The following is a 14,237-nucleotide window of genomic DNA, read 5'->3' as shown; positions in this document are numbered from 1 at the left end:
CCCCCCCCGGCCTCCTTGGCTGGGCGCCCTCCCTTGTTCAGTGAGCAACCTGCACGGCCATACCAGCGGGTGCACCTGGACCCCGCCTCTCAGCACTGTGCATAACTGGACAAACTGTGCGACGTTCCCCTCTGCCATGCGCTCCATGAAGAAGGGGGCTGAATCCTCCATCTGGAGCAGGTGTTCATTTCCTACCACCTCTCCGTCTGCCTCCAGTTTGGCTCACTGTGACCTGGGGACCCATCACAGCCTTCTTGTCGCACGGCTGATGGAGACATGTGCCAGGCTGCGGCTGCTCAGGTGGGTACCCAGCAACGCAGGTCGAGACCTGAGGTCTTGGTTGAGCCGGGACCTGCCCCAGGCCATCGGTGACACTGGCCTTCTGGCTCCTCTTTGCCAGAGGGACTCGTACAGGGAGAGCCCGGGGCGGCACAGGGAGCTCGGGTGGTCCTTCCCCTCTCCTGGCCTCCCCTTCTGCGTGGAGGACCCCGAGATGCGTCCAGCCTGCAGTCCTCTAGCATGTCCTTGGTCTCTTTAGCTTGTCCCAGGTTAACCTCCCTGACACCAGCGATGCCAGCGGCCTGCTGCAGCGCCTCCTGCTGGCCCTCTCGGAGCTGAGGAGCTTCCGGTGTGCAGATAAGACTCCCCCAGCCCCTGCCGCTCGGCCCCACCCAGCACTTCCTGTCCCCCCAGCCCTGGGCCTAGGGGACAGGTGGCACAGGGTCCTAGAGAAGATGCTGAGGGCCCAGGGTCATAGACAAGAAAGAGCTTTCTTAGTGACAGAGTTATTCTCTTCCCAAGCTCTGGTGTCATTTTTCTTTTGAAATAATTGCAAACTAGTAAAAAGTGGCCAGACGACCCACACCTGTCATCCCAGCGGCTCAGGAGGCTGAGGCAGGAGGACGGCCAGTTCAGCCTCAGCAACTTAGTGAGGCCCTGAGCAACTTAGCCAGACCCTGTCTCTAAATAAAAAATAAAATGGTGCTGGGGATGTGGTTGAGTGGTTAGGCATCCTGGGTTCCTTTCCTAGGACCAAAAAAAAAAAAAAATGACGATGTAAATGTCTGCTTCCTCAGTCTGTCCCTTGTTGGCAAGTCTCACTGGATCAGTATGACAGTTGCAAAAGGAAGCTTTTCTAACGTTCAGTCCAACCCGTTGCCTCATGAAGAAAAGCTCTGAAGCCACAGGCCCTTGGTCCCGCCCACAGAGGCCCTCGGCCCCGCCCACGGTGGTCCTTGGCCCCGCCCACGGTGGTCCTTGGCCCCGCCCATGGTGGTCCTTGGTCCCGCCCACAGAGGCCCTTGGTCCCGCCCACAGAGGCCCTTGGCCCCGCCCACGGCGGTCCGTGGCCCCGCCCACATACTGGCTGAAAATCGCAAAGCAGAGATAGACAGCAGCCCAACCATGGCGTCTTGTGAGTCGCAGTTGTGGTTAGGAGATGGCCCAGGCACCTGCCTCCAGCTATATCTTGGCTTAATAAGTCCACATGGGAGAGGTTTTTAAAGACAAGGAGGTCCCCACACCCTGTCTCCAGGAGCCACATCCCCACCCTCTGCTGCCAGCCTCAGGGGCTCCTGAGACGCAGGGCTCCTGCCTAACTTGCTGCCCCCTGATCCCCCCAGGCTGACCTCCAGCTGCGTGAGCTCCGAGAGCCTTGTCCACCTGGCGGCTGGCCTGGGCCACTGCCACCACCTGGAGGAGCTGGAGTGAGTCTCGGGGTGGAGTGGCCAGGGAGGGGCTGGTCCCGGGAAGGCACGGGGTGGACAGGACAGTGGGGCCTTAGGTAGGTGGACAGGGGCTGCCACCTACGACTGTCCTCCTGCTGAAGTCCAGCCGTTCCGAGCGTGGCCGGGCAAGGCTGGGCACTGTGTTCTTGGTCTCAGCATTGCCACTGACCTACGGAGTGTCACTGGTAGGCCTTGTCCCTGGTGTCCTTTCACAGCAGGGCAAGCAGTGCCGCCACGAGGACCCTAGAGCTGGAGGCCGTCTGGGATCTGCGGGAGCCTGCGGGTCGGGGGCAGAGGGGTGGCTCAGCTCCAGGCCGGGTGGCCCACCTAACTGTGTCTGTGCTTGGTCCAGCTTCTCCAACACCTGGCTCAGTGAGGAGGGCACCAGGACACTGATGGGGGCCCTGCAGGGGAAGTGCAGGCTGAGGAGACTCGAGTAAGTGGCGGTGGTGAGTAATGGGGAGCCAGAGCGAGCGGTGGGTGGGCAGGGAGAGGGAGCGTGCCTAGGAACCCTGATATCTCTTGTGGGCACACACTGGCAAGTCTCTGATGGCCCCGGGGGAGCTAAATGCTTTCCCAAGATCTTTTGATTTTTTCTGGACTCGATCATCAAGGTGATTGGTCTCAGGAAACTCAAACCAGGAGGTTATTTATTGGCTTATGTCGTGGAAAATCCCAAGGCAATTGACTTCAGGCATGGCTGGATCCAGGCGCTGGCTGCTGGTCAGATCTCTCTCCCCCACCCCACTCAGCTTGCTTCTCAGGTGGGCTGTCCCACGGCTACTGGCTTATTTTCTCCCAGTTTAGTGGAGAGAGAGCACCTTTCCCCTTATGGTCGTAACAAAAGGCCTAACTGAGTCTCACTCGACTGGCTTCAGCCACACACTCACTCCTCAACCAATCGCTGAAGCTCTAAATACAAACGGTTCTCAGTGGCCAGATGCGGGTCACAAACCAGCCTAAAAGAAGCCTCACTGCACAGAGATTCCTGTTCAGACAGCATCCAGGGGGCAAAAAATCATCAGCATTTCCTGCTTTTAATCTCTCAAAAGTTTTTCTGATGACCAAAAATACCTCCTGGTTATAAAAAGTTCCATCCTGATGGAAATCAGTAACAAAGGACACCAAGTCCCCAGGAGACGCGACTCCCTCGAGAAAACTTCCGGGAACAATCCATTTGTGACTTTTTCTCCGGTTTCTTCTCAACATATATTCTCAGTGCAGTTTAAAAAGTAGCCTTTGACTTTTGGCCATAGCAATGAGATCCTCCGTTTGGCTCCTCTGCTTGCCCTGGGGAGGGGCGGGGGCTAGAGAAGCCTGGGACCACAGGGCCACTGTCTTCACAGAGCCCCCCCATGTGCCCGTGTTTCTCCTTGGCTTTCCGGAAGTTTTTATTTGGGAGTGAGAGGCCCCACGAGGTCATTCACGAACTCACTGATCCATCTGATAAAGATTGACAGGCACCTGGGCCAGGGCTAGCAGCTGGGAGTCCCAGAAGCACTCAGTCCTGTGCCCTGACCTGGGCACCTTGCCTCTTCTGATTTCCCTGGCACCTGTGCTGCTGTTTCCCCTTTGTGGCCTCAGTTACCCTACCTTTGAAGTGGGCACATCAAAACTATGTCCCCAGGAGGGAGCCACATATACTTGATGTCTTTCCTTTTGTAAAACAAGAAATCAATCCTCAGTGACCAGGGGCCTCTTTGAATTCCAGATCTGTCCTTTTTGAGTGTCTCTTTCCATGGGAAGCTCTCCTGAAGTCCAGCTGGCTTCTTCCAGCTGTCCCCCTGCATCAGGATGGTTAGGAGCCACCACACCAGCTGGGGGTCAGCTCTTGGCAGGGTGGTCAACTATCCTGATTTGCCAGGGCTGTCCCAGCTTTAGCGCTGAAAGTTGCCAGTCCTGGAAAACCCTCAGTTCTAGGCAAACCAGGACAGTGGATCGCCTCCTGTTTTCGTCCACCTCTTACTGTGTGAGCTTGTGCAAGTCCCTAAACCTCTCTGAGCCTTAGCGTATTTTCTCAATTTTGAGGATAAAAGCAGTCCCATCTTCCTGGGGTTATTGTGAGGATTAAATAATACACAGTAGGAGCTTCAGACAGAGGCCTTAGTAGGAACTGTTGCTACTGTCCCCTCTGCCCAGGCTGGGTGATCCCAGGGGGCCCAGCCTTGGAAATCCTGCAGACTTGTCTTCAGTTCTGGACACTGCTGTGCTCTGGGTGGAACTCGGAGCAGGTTCTGCCTCTCTGAGCCTCAGGGCTCCTCGTCTGTAAAGCAGAGATGACAGAAGGCCCCAGCCCAGTGCTTGATTCCTATTATCTACTCGACGCACGGTCCCCATTACTGCTTTCTGTCAGTCTGGGTCCCATGGGGTCCAGAATGCAGACTGCAACCTGTGGGGCCCCCGTCACTCATGCAGCAAACAGCGGTTAGGTTGCCCGGGGGGGACTCTTCATACAGTAGGTGTAAGTGGCTATCTAGGTGGTCACCCTAAGCCCAGAGGCCTCGACTGCCTGGCCTGGACCCCACACCACACTGCCAAGTTCATGTGGCCTCCTCTCTTCCAGCCTCAGTCAGCTGCTGCTGGGTGGCTCCACGCTGGCCATGCTCACCCAGGGACTCAGCCACATGACCCTCCTGCAGAGCCTCCGGTGAGTGGCCACAGGGATGAGCGGGAAGTCACACTCCCTGGCTCTACTGGGACGTGGACCCAGGAAGCGCTGGGCACCTCCCTGAGGTCCCTCTGTGGCTCCCTCTGGGGACATCTCTGTGCCCTCCTAGGTTGATGCCCACCACTCTTGCCTCTTGGTGTCACCAGTTTCCTCCTGGTGACAAAAGTGACCTGGAGGAGCGGAGTCCAGGTCCCTACACATCCTTTCACGTGCCCCTGCTTCTCCTTGGGCTCTTATTAAAATGCCAGTCCAGGCCCCACAGCGAGTGCCCAGCTTCTGTGTTTCCAGCACGTTCCAGGGGACGCAGTTCTGAGAAGTAAGGGTCTGAACTCCGACCTGGTGGCCTCCATAGCCTCTCCCTGTGGTCTCCACTCCCTGCCCACCTTGATAAACAAATACCGGGGACTGAACTCAGGGGCATTCGGCCACTGACCACACCCCAGCCCTATTTTGTATTTTATTTAGAGACAGGGTCTCCCTGAGTTGCTTAGCGCTTGGCTTTTGCTGAGGCTGGCTCTGAACTTGCGATCCTCCTGCCTCAGCCTCCCGAGCCACTGCGATTACAGGCACGCGCCGTCGCGCCCAGTTAAATAGCACCCTCTTGATGTGGTTTCTCAAAATAGGAAATATGGGGCCTCAGATCAAAGCAACAGCACAAAGCCTGGCTTTGGTTTATCCCGAGCCCTGCCCCTCCTCCAGCAGGGCAGAGAAATAGGCCGTGGGGTAGAGCAGGGATGGGGGGGTGCACAGGACCAGGAGGGCAGCGTGCAGGACATTCCGGGTCATTCCACCCAAAATAAACTCACTGAAAGACACTTCAGTAAATTTTAATTTGCAAAAGACAAGAAAACCACCTTCAGGCAGATCCTTCGCAGGGGTTGAGACAGTTGCCCGGGTCCTTCCTTTAGGTGTGTTCTCCCCAGGCACAGAGACGGGGGTCAGGCTGCAGAGAGGGCAAGGCCCCAGTGGGGAAGGCCGCCACTGGCAGGAGGGGAGCACTGTCCCCTGGAGCCGGGGGCCTGGACTCTAGAACCACATGGAGCTGGCTTCAGCCAGGCCGGCCCAGAGCCCCTGACCCGGCAAAGCTGAACACAGTCCACCCTGCCTGCTAGCCACTGGAGCCTGGCCAGTCTGGCTCACCTCTAGGCCTTGGTTCTCACCTGGATGTTGGGGACATTCATGCCCATTCCAGTCGCCACCCTCCCCAGGAGTTTTGTGAGTGGTCCACGAGCCCCTGGGTGTATATAGGTTTTGCAAACTGTAGAGTCCTGAGTGCAGCCCCTGCGAAGGCCTTTAGGCTCTTTTCTAAGGTCTCTTGGCCTGTCCCCTGCTCCTCTAGACTGAGCGGGAACAGCATTGGTGACATCGGCTGCTGCCACCTCTCTGAAGCACTCAGAGCTGCTGCAAGCTTGGAGGAGTTGGGGTGAGTGGCCTGTCCCCTTCCCCAGACCTGATGACGTTGGCAGGGGAGACAGCACAAAGGCTGCTCCAGGAAGTTCTCGGCTTCTTAGTCGTCTCCCCTCCTGGCGCCTTCACACTGCCTCGCCAACGCCCGGCCCAGAACTGTTGAGACCCTAAGACAGGATGTAAGAGAATCAATGGCAGCAAGAGGGATGTAGGTCAGACAACAGGGAGAACATCTTAAACAGAAGCCAAAAGTTGGGAGCCCTCTTGCACCCACGGTGACAGGGCTGCCCCGGGGTGAGCCCAGGCCTCTCTCTGCTCCTGTTCTAGAGGTGGGTATGGACAAGATGAGGGGGTGGAAGGCCAGTGGGTTTGATGGTCATGTCATTCTCTCCCCAAGCTTGAGCCACAACGCCATCGGAGATGCCGGTGCCGGGCACTTAGCCGCCATCCTCCCCAAGTTGCCTGAGCTCAGGAAGATAGAGTGAGTGGCCAGCCCTGTGAGAGGAGGGGGGCCCTCGGTCCTCACCCCTGCTCCCAGGAGACACCAGCCCCTGGTTCCAGCCAGCACTGAGATCTCCCTCCCCCGCCTCAGTGTCAGGGCAGTGGGACGGCGACCTCCTGCTGTAGGGTGTCCCCGTGGCCCTGCAGATGGGTGGGGTGTGGGAGGAGAGTCGGATCTGATGGCTGTCCCCTCCTACAGCCTCTCAGCGAATGGCATCGGCCTGGCTGGGGGAGCGCAGCTGGCCAAGTCCCTCGCTCTTTGCAGGAAGCTGGAGGAGCTGGGGTAAGTGCGCCCTGGTGGGATGTCCCCCAAGTCCCCAGGCCCTCCTGTCCCCGAGGGGCCACAGGGGTCCTGACAGGTCATCCAGGCTCAGCGTGCCCTCTCCTCTTTCAGGCTTGGCTTCAATGCGCTGGGGGACCCCACTGCCCTGGGGCTGGCTGAGGGACTGCCCCGGCACCTGAGGGTCCTGCAGTAAGTGCTTCCCGTCCCCAGAGCCTGAAGGGACAGCAGGGAGGGGACCTGGGAGCAAGGGGGGGGTCTCCTGCTGGGACTCAACTGCAGCATGTTCTGGGGCTGCCTGTGCTCCTCTGGTGTCCAGCAAGGAGTCGGGAGAACCAGCCTCGCTGGGTCCTGCCACCTGTCCCTGTCCCTGTGAGCCCAGGCGCCTTCTGAGACTCAGTTTCCCATCTTCAAAAAGAGTACAATGTCCCCAGCTCCACCTGCCCTGCGAGCCAGTCTCTGAGGGGGGACAAGGGTGTCGGACAAGCGCTCTGTGGGAGGGGTGCCCCCAGCATGGCTCCCACCTCGTGGTCTACATCGGTGGCCTCATCTGAGTGGCCTGCAGCCCCGCGGGACTGGAATGTCCCCGTGCCCCATCTCCAGGAAGGGGGCTGGGCCTGGAGAAGAGGGGGGAGCTTGCCTTCCTAATGCACTAAGAAACTGGCCTTGAACCGGGGCTCTCAGACCCCAGAGCCAGGGTGTCTGACACCCGCCACAGGTGGAGAGGGCTGGGGCCGTGGTTAACCAAAGGCCAAGGGTCAGGTGCTGCAGGAGAGGGTGCCGAGGGCCGGGGGCTCTGGAAAGGCCCCCAGTCCACGCAGCTGGTCCCCAGGCTCCTGTTGCTCCCCCCTCCCCAGCCTGCCTTCCAGTCATCTGGGCCCAGAGGGGGCGCTGAGCCTGGGCCGGGCCCTGGACGGATGCCCGCATGTGAAGGAGATCAGGTGAGGGGTGCCGCCAAGCAGGGTGAGGGGGAGGCCGGCAAGGGCCTGGGGGCCCCTCTCACAGGGTCTCCCCTGCTCCCCAGCTTGGCAGAGAACAGCCTGGCTAAAGGGGTCCCACACTTCTGCAAGGGGCTCCCGCAGCTGCAGCGGATAGAGTGAGTAGCTTCCCTGATCCTGGGCCCTGTGCTGGGGGCTGTACCTGATCCCGGGAGGGCCGTGAAAGTGACAGAGACCTCAGGCAGAGGCGGGGGAGGGACAAGAGAGGGCCACGTTCCTAGGACTCCCCACCTGCCCTGGGCCTGGGCAGGTGGCTCTCCCTGTAGCTAGAGCTGCCCCCGACCCAGACGCCCCCTCATCCCGCCCCCTTGTCCCTCCAGCCTGGCTTCCTGTGACATCGACAACCAGGCTGCCAAGGGCCTCGCCGCCAGCTTCACACTCTGTCCAGCCCTTGAAGAAATCCTGTGAGTGCCTTGCAGGAGCCCTGAGCCCTGAATGGGCGCTGTGGGACCCAAGGCCCGTCGGGCCTCCCTGGCCGGTGGTTCCACATATAAGTGGGGACAGTCGTTCTTGTTTAAACCTCTGCTTGTAGAAGTTGTGCCACGTGGTGGGCTTCGAGGTGTTGGGCACAGCCATCGGCTTCCCCTGTCTGTGCGGAGTGGGAGGGGAGGTGGCCCCACCGTCTCTGAGGGGTGGTCACCTCTGAGCTTCCCTTTGGGAGGCGCCTCTCCTGGTTTGGGGAGCCACCATGGGTAGTGCAGGGCACCTAAGCCAGGCGACACCCCAACCTCTCGCCTGCCATGCCCGCAGGACCCAGATCCCCTTGTCAATCACACTGGCTTGAGGCCAGACAAGCCAGACTGCCAGGACTAGCCTGGGACCCTTCCGCAGGGTGGAAGGAAATGCCACCTCCAAAAACAGAGGCCTCAGGTGATCACCAGAGGGTGCTGGTTTGTATGGTAGCGGTCTTGACCCTGTTCATTACACCAGAGAGAACGTCCCAGGCCTGGCCGACTCACGCCCGAGAGCCTCCCTTTGAACTAACAGGTGCAGGGCACAGACCCAGCACCTTAGGAAGGAAATAGGTCGCAGCTAGAAGTTGCCGCCACTGTTTGCACTGTGTTTACCCATGTATGTAGCCTTCTGTGTAGGGTCCTGCGCACTGGGTTCCCATTGACAGGCGTGATGTTTCCTGTTAAGATTGATTTCTTAGCCGGGCGCCATGGCGCATGCCCGTAATCCCAATGGTTTGGGAGGCTGAGGCAGGAGGATCGTGAATTCAAAGCCAGGCTCAGCAACTTAACAAGGCGCTAAGCAACTCAGTGAGACCCTGTCTCACAAGGGGCTGGGGGTATAGCTCAGATGGTAGGGTGCTTGCTTCGCATGCACAAGGCCCTGGGTACAATCCCCGATACCAGGATTAAGTACAAAATAAGAAGTTTGACTTAAAGAGAAGCATGGCGATAACCTACACAATGATATGGGAGGCCCACGGGTGGGCGCGGCACCGGGTGGGGGGAGATTGCATCACGGCTGAGCTCCTAACCACGCCTGCGATCTCAGGACAGCCTGCTCTTAAGATGCCTGGGTTCTTGAGAGCAGACCAGCTGGGGAACAGGGGATGGGTACAGAGGAAGGAGCTATCTGTGCCCAGAGAAGTCCCCAAGGGAAGGTGACCTCCCCTGCATCTGCCTGCCCTCCCCTCCCCACCCCTCCTGGCTCTCCCACCACTGACTCCCCCCTTGGGCTCCTCCCTTGCAGGCTGTCCTGGAATCTTCTTGGGGATGAGGCGGCTGCTGAGCTGGCCCAGGTTCTGCCCCGGATGGGCCGGCTGAAGAGAGTGGAGTATGAGAGAAGGGCATTCTGGGGTGGGGAGGGCTGCAGGGGGAGGGGGGAGGGGAGACCTGCATCCTGCGAAAGCCTTTGAGTTGCGCTCTGCCAAGCTCAGTTCTCCCTGGGATCTAGCCTGCAGTCTCCTTGCTGCATCAGCCACAGTCCACTGTTGCATGTTGGTAATGTGGGGAGGGTGTGTCCCCATCTTGGCCTGAGACCTAGCTAGGGATGCCCTTCCCCCAGTCTCATGCCCCCCCCCTCTCTTCCCTCTTCTTCCACTGTCCACTGGAAAGCCTGGAGAAGAATCGGATCACAGCTTGTGGGGCCTGGCTCTTGGCAGAAGGCCTGGCCCAAGGGTCTGCCATCCAAGTCATCCGGTAACAGAGGCGTGGAGGGCAGGCGTGGTGGGTGGGAGGTCAGAGCAACCCCCACAATCTAAGGAGACTCGCTCTAGGAAGAGGCAGGGTGTAGGTCAAGGATAATTGAAGGAGACTTGGGCCACTCCACCAAGACCCTAGCAGCAAGCCGACCTGGATCAATCCCAGCTCCGCTATTTGCCAGTTGTGTTAACTCTGCACCAGTAACTCAGCTTCTCTGAACCTCAATGTCCTGATCTGTAAAATGGGGATAATGATAGTATCCAACTGCAGAGAGTAGTTGTGAGGACTAAGTGAGTACGTAAAGCACTGAGCCTGCCCCGCAGCAAGCACTTAGGTGGTAGTTGTCATCACTGCCACCTACAGTTGAGCAAGGGCACTGCACATGAGGACCTCATCACTTTGCAGACATACTAGATTTGTAGTAGATGGGGTAAATGTCAAGTTCCATCAACATCAATCTATTAGGACAAATTCAGAAAATGGAAGTGAAGTATCTTGAAGAAGGGGAGCATTGTCCGTATTTGCACAAATGTGTCATAGGAGCGTACCCCTGGCTGGGACCACGGCCCCCCAGGGAAGAAGACAGCGGGAGAAGTCAGAGGTGGGGGTGGGGGACACCGTCTCCCTGGGGCAGCCATGCCAGTCTAGACTGCTCTGTGGGGCAACTGGGCACAACTCCTCTGCTTTGGGTCCTTGATCCCCAATCTGTAGGCAGGACACTAGAGGCAGAAGCTCTGGGTGCTGATGCCCGTCTCTGCCCTGCAGCCTCTGGAATAACCCCATTCCCCCTGGAGTGGCCCAGCGTCTGCAGAGCCAGGAGCCCAGGCTGGACTTTGCCTTCTTTGACAAGCAGCCCCAGACCCCTCGGGGTACTTGATGGCCCTCTGAAGACCCTCGGGATCCAGCCAAGCGATGCCAACTTCCGCCTCCAGAGAGGGCTCAGCAAAAGGGCCTCAGCTGGCTGCCCTGCGCCCTGCACCTGCACCTGGAGGGTCCTGCGTGGTCCTCAGGGAGGACATTTTTGGGGACTGGGAGCTTGGTATGGCCAAAGGAGGAGACTGCGTTATGCATGATCTATGTGACCAGGGGGACATGTGGCATAGTGAGGCTGTCATGATGTATCTGTGACACAGCAGACCATGCATGACTTCTTGGCATGTGGCACTTACATGGGACTTGTCATGTGTCCCATGTCAATGGCCTGGGTCCTAGCCCTACACGTGGCAGGACACATGATTGGTGAGGCACAGACATTGGTGAGATACATGAGCAGTGTTCATATCACATGATGCATGACCTGCCAGATCACCTCGGGCCGGTCCAAGATCTAATTTATTACTTTTTTAAAGCAAATATCTATTTATAGATTGCATTACCAGAGCAGCTGCTCCAGGAAGAGACCCCACCCTGAGCTGGGGGAGAGACTATCTGAGTACTGTCTGGCCCCGTGGCTCAAGGGTCAGGGCTCTGGGCCACGCTGGGGACTCAGCCATGAAATCCCCTCCTGCTTCCAACCTCATTTTCCCATCTAGGTGACCTGCCCCCTTAGGTGCTGGGTTTCTAGGGACTCTGGACCCAGGTCCAGGTAGAGCCAACCTGACCTTGGGAGAGATCAGGCCTGTTCTGTCCTATTTAAGGGAAAAGCCAGGTCCAAGGGTACTAGGTGGGCACTACCAAAACATGGGGCAAGGCTGCTGCATTTATTGCTACCTCGGGGGCCCACGTGAGGCTCTGGGGACTCCACAGTATTCTTGTGACTTCAAGCGGGACCCTGGTTGGTCAAGTTTGATCAATATGTGGACTGTCTCCCAGCTGCTAGCTTGAGTCTGATGCTTCCTGCCACCCCACAGAGGTTAGAAGTGGGTCGGTCCTGCCCCAGGGACTGGAGAACAGAGCAGGTGACAGGTGTGCTAAGAGGGGGGACAGGGGTTCAAGTTCAGACTCTGCCTCTCAACGGCCACGCCATAGAGGGCAGGCCACGTCCTCTCTACAGACCTCACCTGCAAGAGGAAGGTGTCGCAGAACCGCAGTGTTAAAAATACCGAACAGCTTCTGTTTGACTCGCATCATATTAAACCCTTTTATAAACTAATTGCACTTGAAGTGTGAAACTGTTGGCAGATCCAGACGGTGACTTCTGTCAAGTGCCGGTCCAGCCCTCCCACTCAAGGGTGATCTGCTAGGGTCACGTGGCTGTGCCCTCTGGAGGGGACCCACACCCCTCAGGTTGCTGCAGTCCCCCCAACACTCCCCTTTCTATCAACACCCTGTTGCCCTGCCCCTGGTTTTCACAGCTCACCTGGTCCTCGTTTGCACCTGAGTGTGCGTGTGTACACACACACACACACACACACACACACACACACACACGACTATTGATGAGGTCAGGGAAACCAGGTGTGCAAAGTCCCTGGTACAAGAAATAAGCCCTGGTTACATGCCAGTTCCATTCCCCTTTTAGAGCTGAATATCTTATGGGATTGGAAAATGCCCCAAATGACAGAATCACAGCACCCCTTCTCTGTGACCTGTCTGTGGGTGGAGCAAGTGGAGCTTGGGGGGCGCCTTCCCCACTAATGTGAAAAGCCAGGCTGGGGGTGCAGTTACAACCGAGGGCCACAGGAGGGCAGGAGAGCCCACTGGCAATCCCTGAGATGTGTTCATCCGTGGATCCCAAAGGTGAGGGGCTGTTCCCACCTGGCTAGGAGCTTGGGGTGTCCCGGCCTACTTGTGGCTCACTGGTCCTGACCTTTGTTGCCCTCCACGTTGTCCCCGGCCTCCCACCAAGAACAAGGAGAAAGTCCTCTGGCCGAGTGCCAAGCACCCACGTGTCGCACTGGGACATCCTTATCGGGCCAGGTCAGGGCACAACTGGCACCAAATAGCACCATCCATCAGTCTAGTCACAGGGGAAGCAGTCAGCAGGTGGAGGATCCAAGAACGGTACCTGAAAACCCCGGGGCCCAGAATTCTCTCTCCCCTTCCTGGGACCTGATGCCAAGTTGGAGGCCCACGTCACGTGGGTGAGGAATCCCGTTGATGATTGTATTAAGATACAGCCTCTCCTGCCACCTACCTCCTTGGAGGCCTTGAGTGACTTTCTGTCTGACATTGATGGGGACCAGTCTCCCTGCCCGAAGTAGGTCCCGTTTAAATATATACATGACATCAAATAAAATTCAAAGAACAATAGAGCTGGGGGCCAGCAAGCATGTCAATCAAAACAGTGCTGCCAGTTCTGGGGGTAAGCCGAGGAAGCGAGGGGCCAGTGGCACCCAGGTCCACCTGCCAGGCAGGGAGAAGCTCCCGAGGCGACTCTGTCCATTGGCCTCCATCCTGGGGTTTTGCTCCGTCTTCCTGATGGGAGTCACAGTGTCCCCCTTTCCATCTTCAAGGGCCGTTCAGTTGCCTCTCTGCCCTCCCCCCACCCCTAGTGCTTCCCAAGCTATGGAGTTGCAGTTACAGAAATGATAATGTGCACAGAGTCGCCTCGACAGGAGGATTCTGGTCCAGCGCTCGGGGGCCGGGCCTGAGGTTCGGAATTTCCCCCAAGCAACGTCTACGAAGGCACCTGGGGAGCTTTCTATAAGTGCATTGGGCTGGAGATGTGGCTCAGTGCTAGAGTGCTTGCCTGGCATGTGTGAGGCCCTGGGCTCCGTCCCAGCACCAGGAAAGACAAAAACAGCATTCAGAAACCTCCCTGAGTGCTTCTGATTCGCAGTCACTGCTCCAGAGGAGGCCGTTCCTTGGAGGGGTTGGGCACGCCTTCACACCTAGGCCTCTTATTTTGTCCTGAGAATCCTGGTGACCCTCCCTCCCCAGGTGAGGACACTGAGAACTACAGGCTTTTTCTAACATTCTGGAAGGCACAGAGTCAGTAACTGGAAGCACCTGCATTTGAACCAGGCCTTTGTGACTCTGTGACACCCTCGGTACCACCTCGGTTTCCTCATCTGTATCATAAGCAAAATGAGACAAGGCACAGGACCTATTTCCTTCAGCTGCAAGGATGACCCTGTGGCTACTTCTTAATGCTCCTGGGGAGAGTTCTGGATTACCTGGTTATTTCTACAGAGAATCACCATCTCTGACCTCTAGATGCATCACAACCTCAGCAACAATCTCCCCACTTTACAGATGAGAAAACTGGGGGGGGGCAGAGAGGGTACATGGCTTGCCCAAGGTCACACAGGGAGTATTTAGTGAGGCTCAGATTCCAACCCTGGATCCAAAAGGTAAAGAGGGCCTCAGGGTGGTCCTGGACTGGGGATCCAACTAGCCTGCAGGTCTGTGTGCTCTTGAGGGAGAGGGGCTGCCAGGGAGATGAAGGAGATGCACCTTGTCTGGGCCCTGCTTCTGCCAGGCCTGAGGAATGGTAGTCCAGCCAACATGCCCTTTGGACACATCTGGAGCTCACAGCAAAGACCATTCAGTGGTTGGCTTGGTAAAGGTCCTCCCAGGGTGGGGCCCAGGAAGCCCTGACAGCTGGTGCTCCTTCTGTCA

General features: G+C 57.8%; 1 protein-coding gene across 7 annotated transcripts in view; it reads left to right on the top strand.

The window, feature by feature from the left end:
• Nlrc5 (NLR family CARD domain containing 5) overlaps positions 1-11,826 on the top strand; it is an 84,687-nt gene extending 72,861 nt beyond the window's left edge. For 5 of the 7 annotated variants that reach the window (XM_015488695.2, XM_048792147.1, XM_048792146.1 and 2 more), the window contains 15 exons: positions 217-300; positions 539-628; positions 1,623-1,706; positions 2,080-2,163; positions 4,291-4,374; positions 5,735-5,818; positions 6,200-6,283; positions 6,503-6,586; positions 6,698-6,775; positions 7,441-7,524; positions 7,608-7,679; positions 7,902-7,985; positions 9,283-9,366; positions 9,648-9,731; positions 10,500-11,826. In XM_015488695.2, coding sequence (XP_015344181.1) covers positions 217-300; positions 539-628; positions 1,623-1,706; positions 2,080-2,163; positions 4,291-4,374; positions 5,735-5,818; positions 6,200-6,283; positions 6,503-6,586; positions 6,698-6,775; positions 7,441-7,524; positions 7,608-7,679; positions 7,902-7,985; positions 9,283-9,366; positions 9,648-9,731; positions 10,500-10,611 — 1,276 coding nt within the window. In that variant the 3' untranslated portion in view covers positions 10,612-11,826. Of the gene's footprint in view, positions 1-216; positions 301-538; positions 629-1,622; positions 1,707-2,079; positions 2,177-4,290; positions 4,375-5,734; positions 5,819-6,199; positions 6,284-6,502; positions 6,587-6,697; positions 6,776-7,440; positions 7,525-7,607; positions 7,680-7,901; positions 7,986-9,282; positions 9,367-9,647; positions 9,732-10,499 lie in introns of those variants that run through there. The other 2 variants (XR_007343454.1, XR_007343455.1) reach the window with 2 other exon arrangements.
• The last annotated feature ends 2,411 nt before the right edge of the window (positions 11,827-14,237 follow it).

This window comes from Marmota marmota, unplaced genomic scaffold, assembly GCF_001458135.2.
Source record: "Marmota marmota marmota unplaced genomic scaffold, marMar, whole genome shotgun sequence".
NCBI classification, from domain to species: Eukaryota; Metazoa; Chordata; class Mammalia; order Rodentia; family Sciuridae; genus Marmota; species Marmota marmota.
Note: the sequence above shows the minus strand (reverse complement) of the source record. Positions and strands in the feature narration are given on the sequence as shown.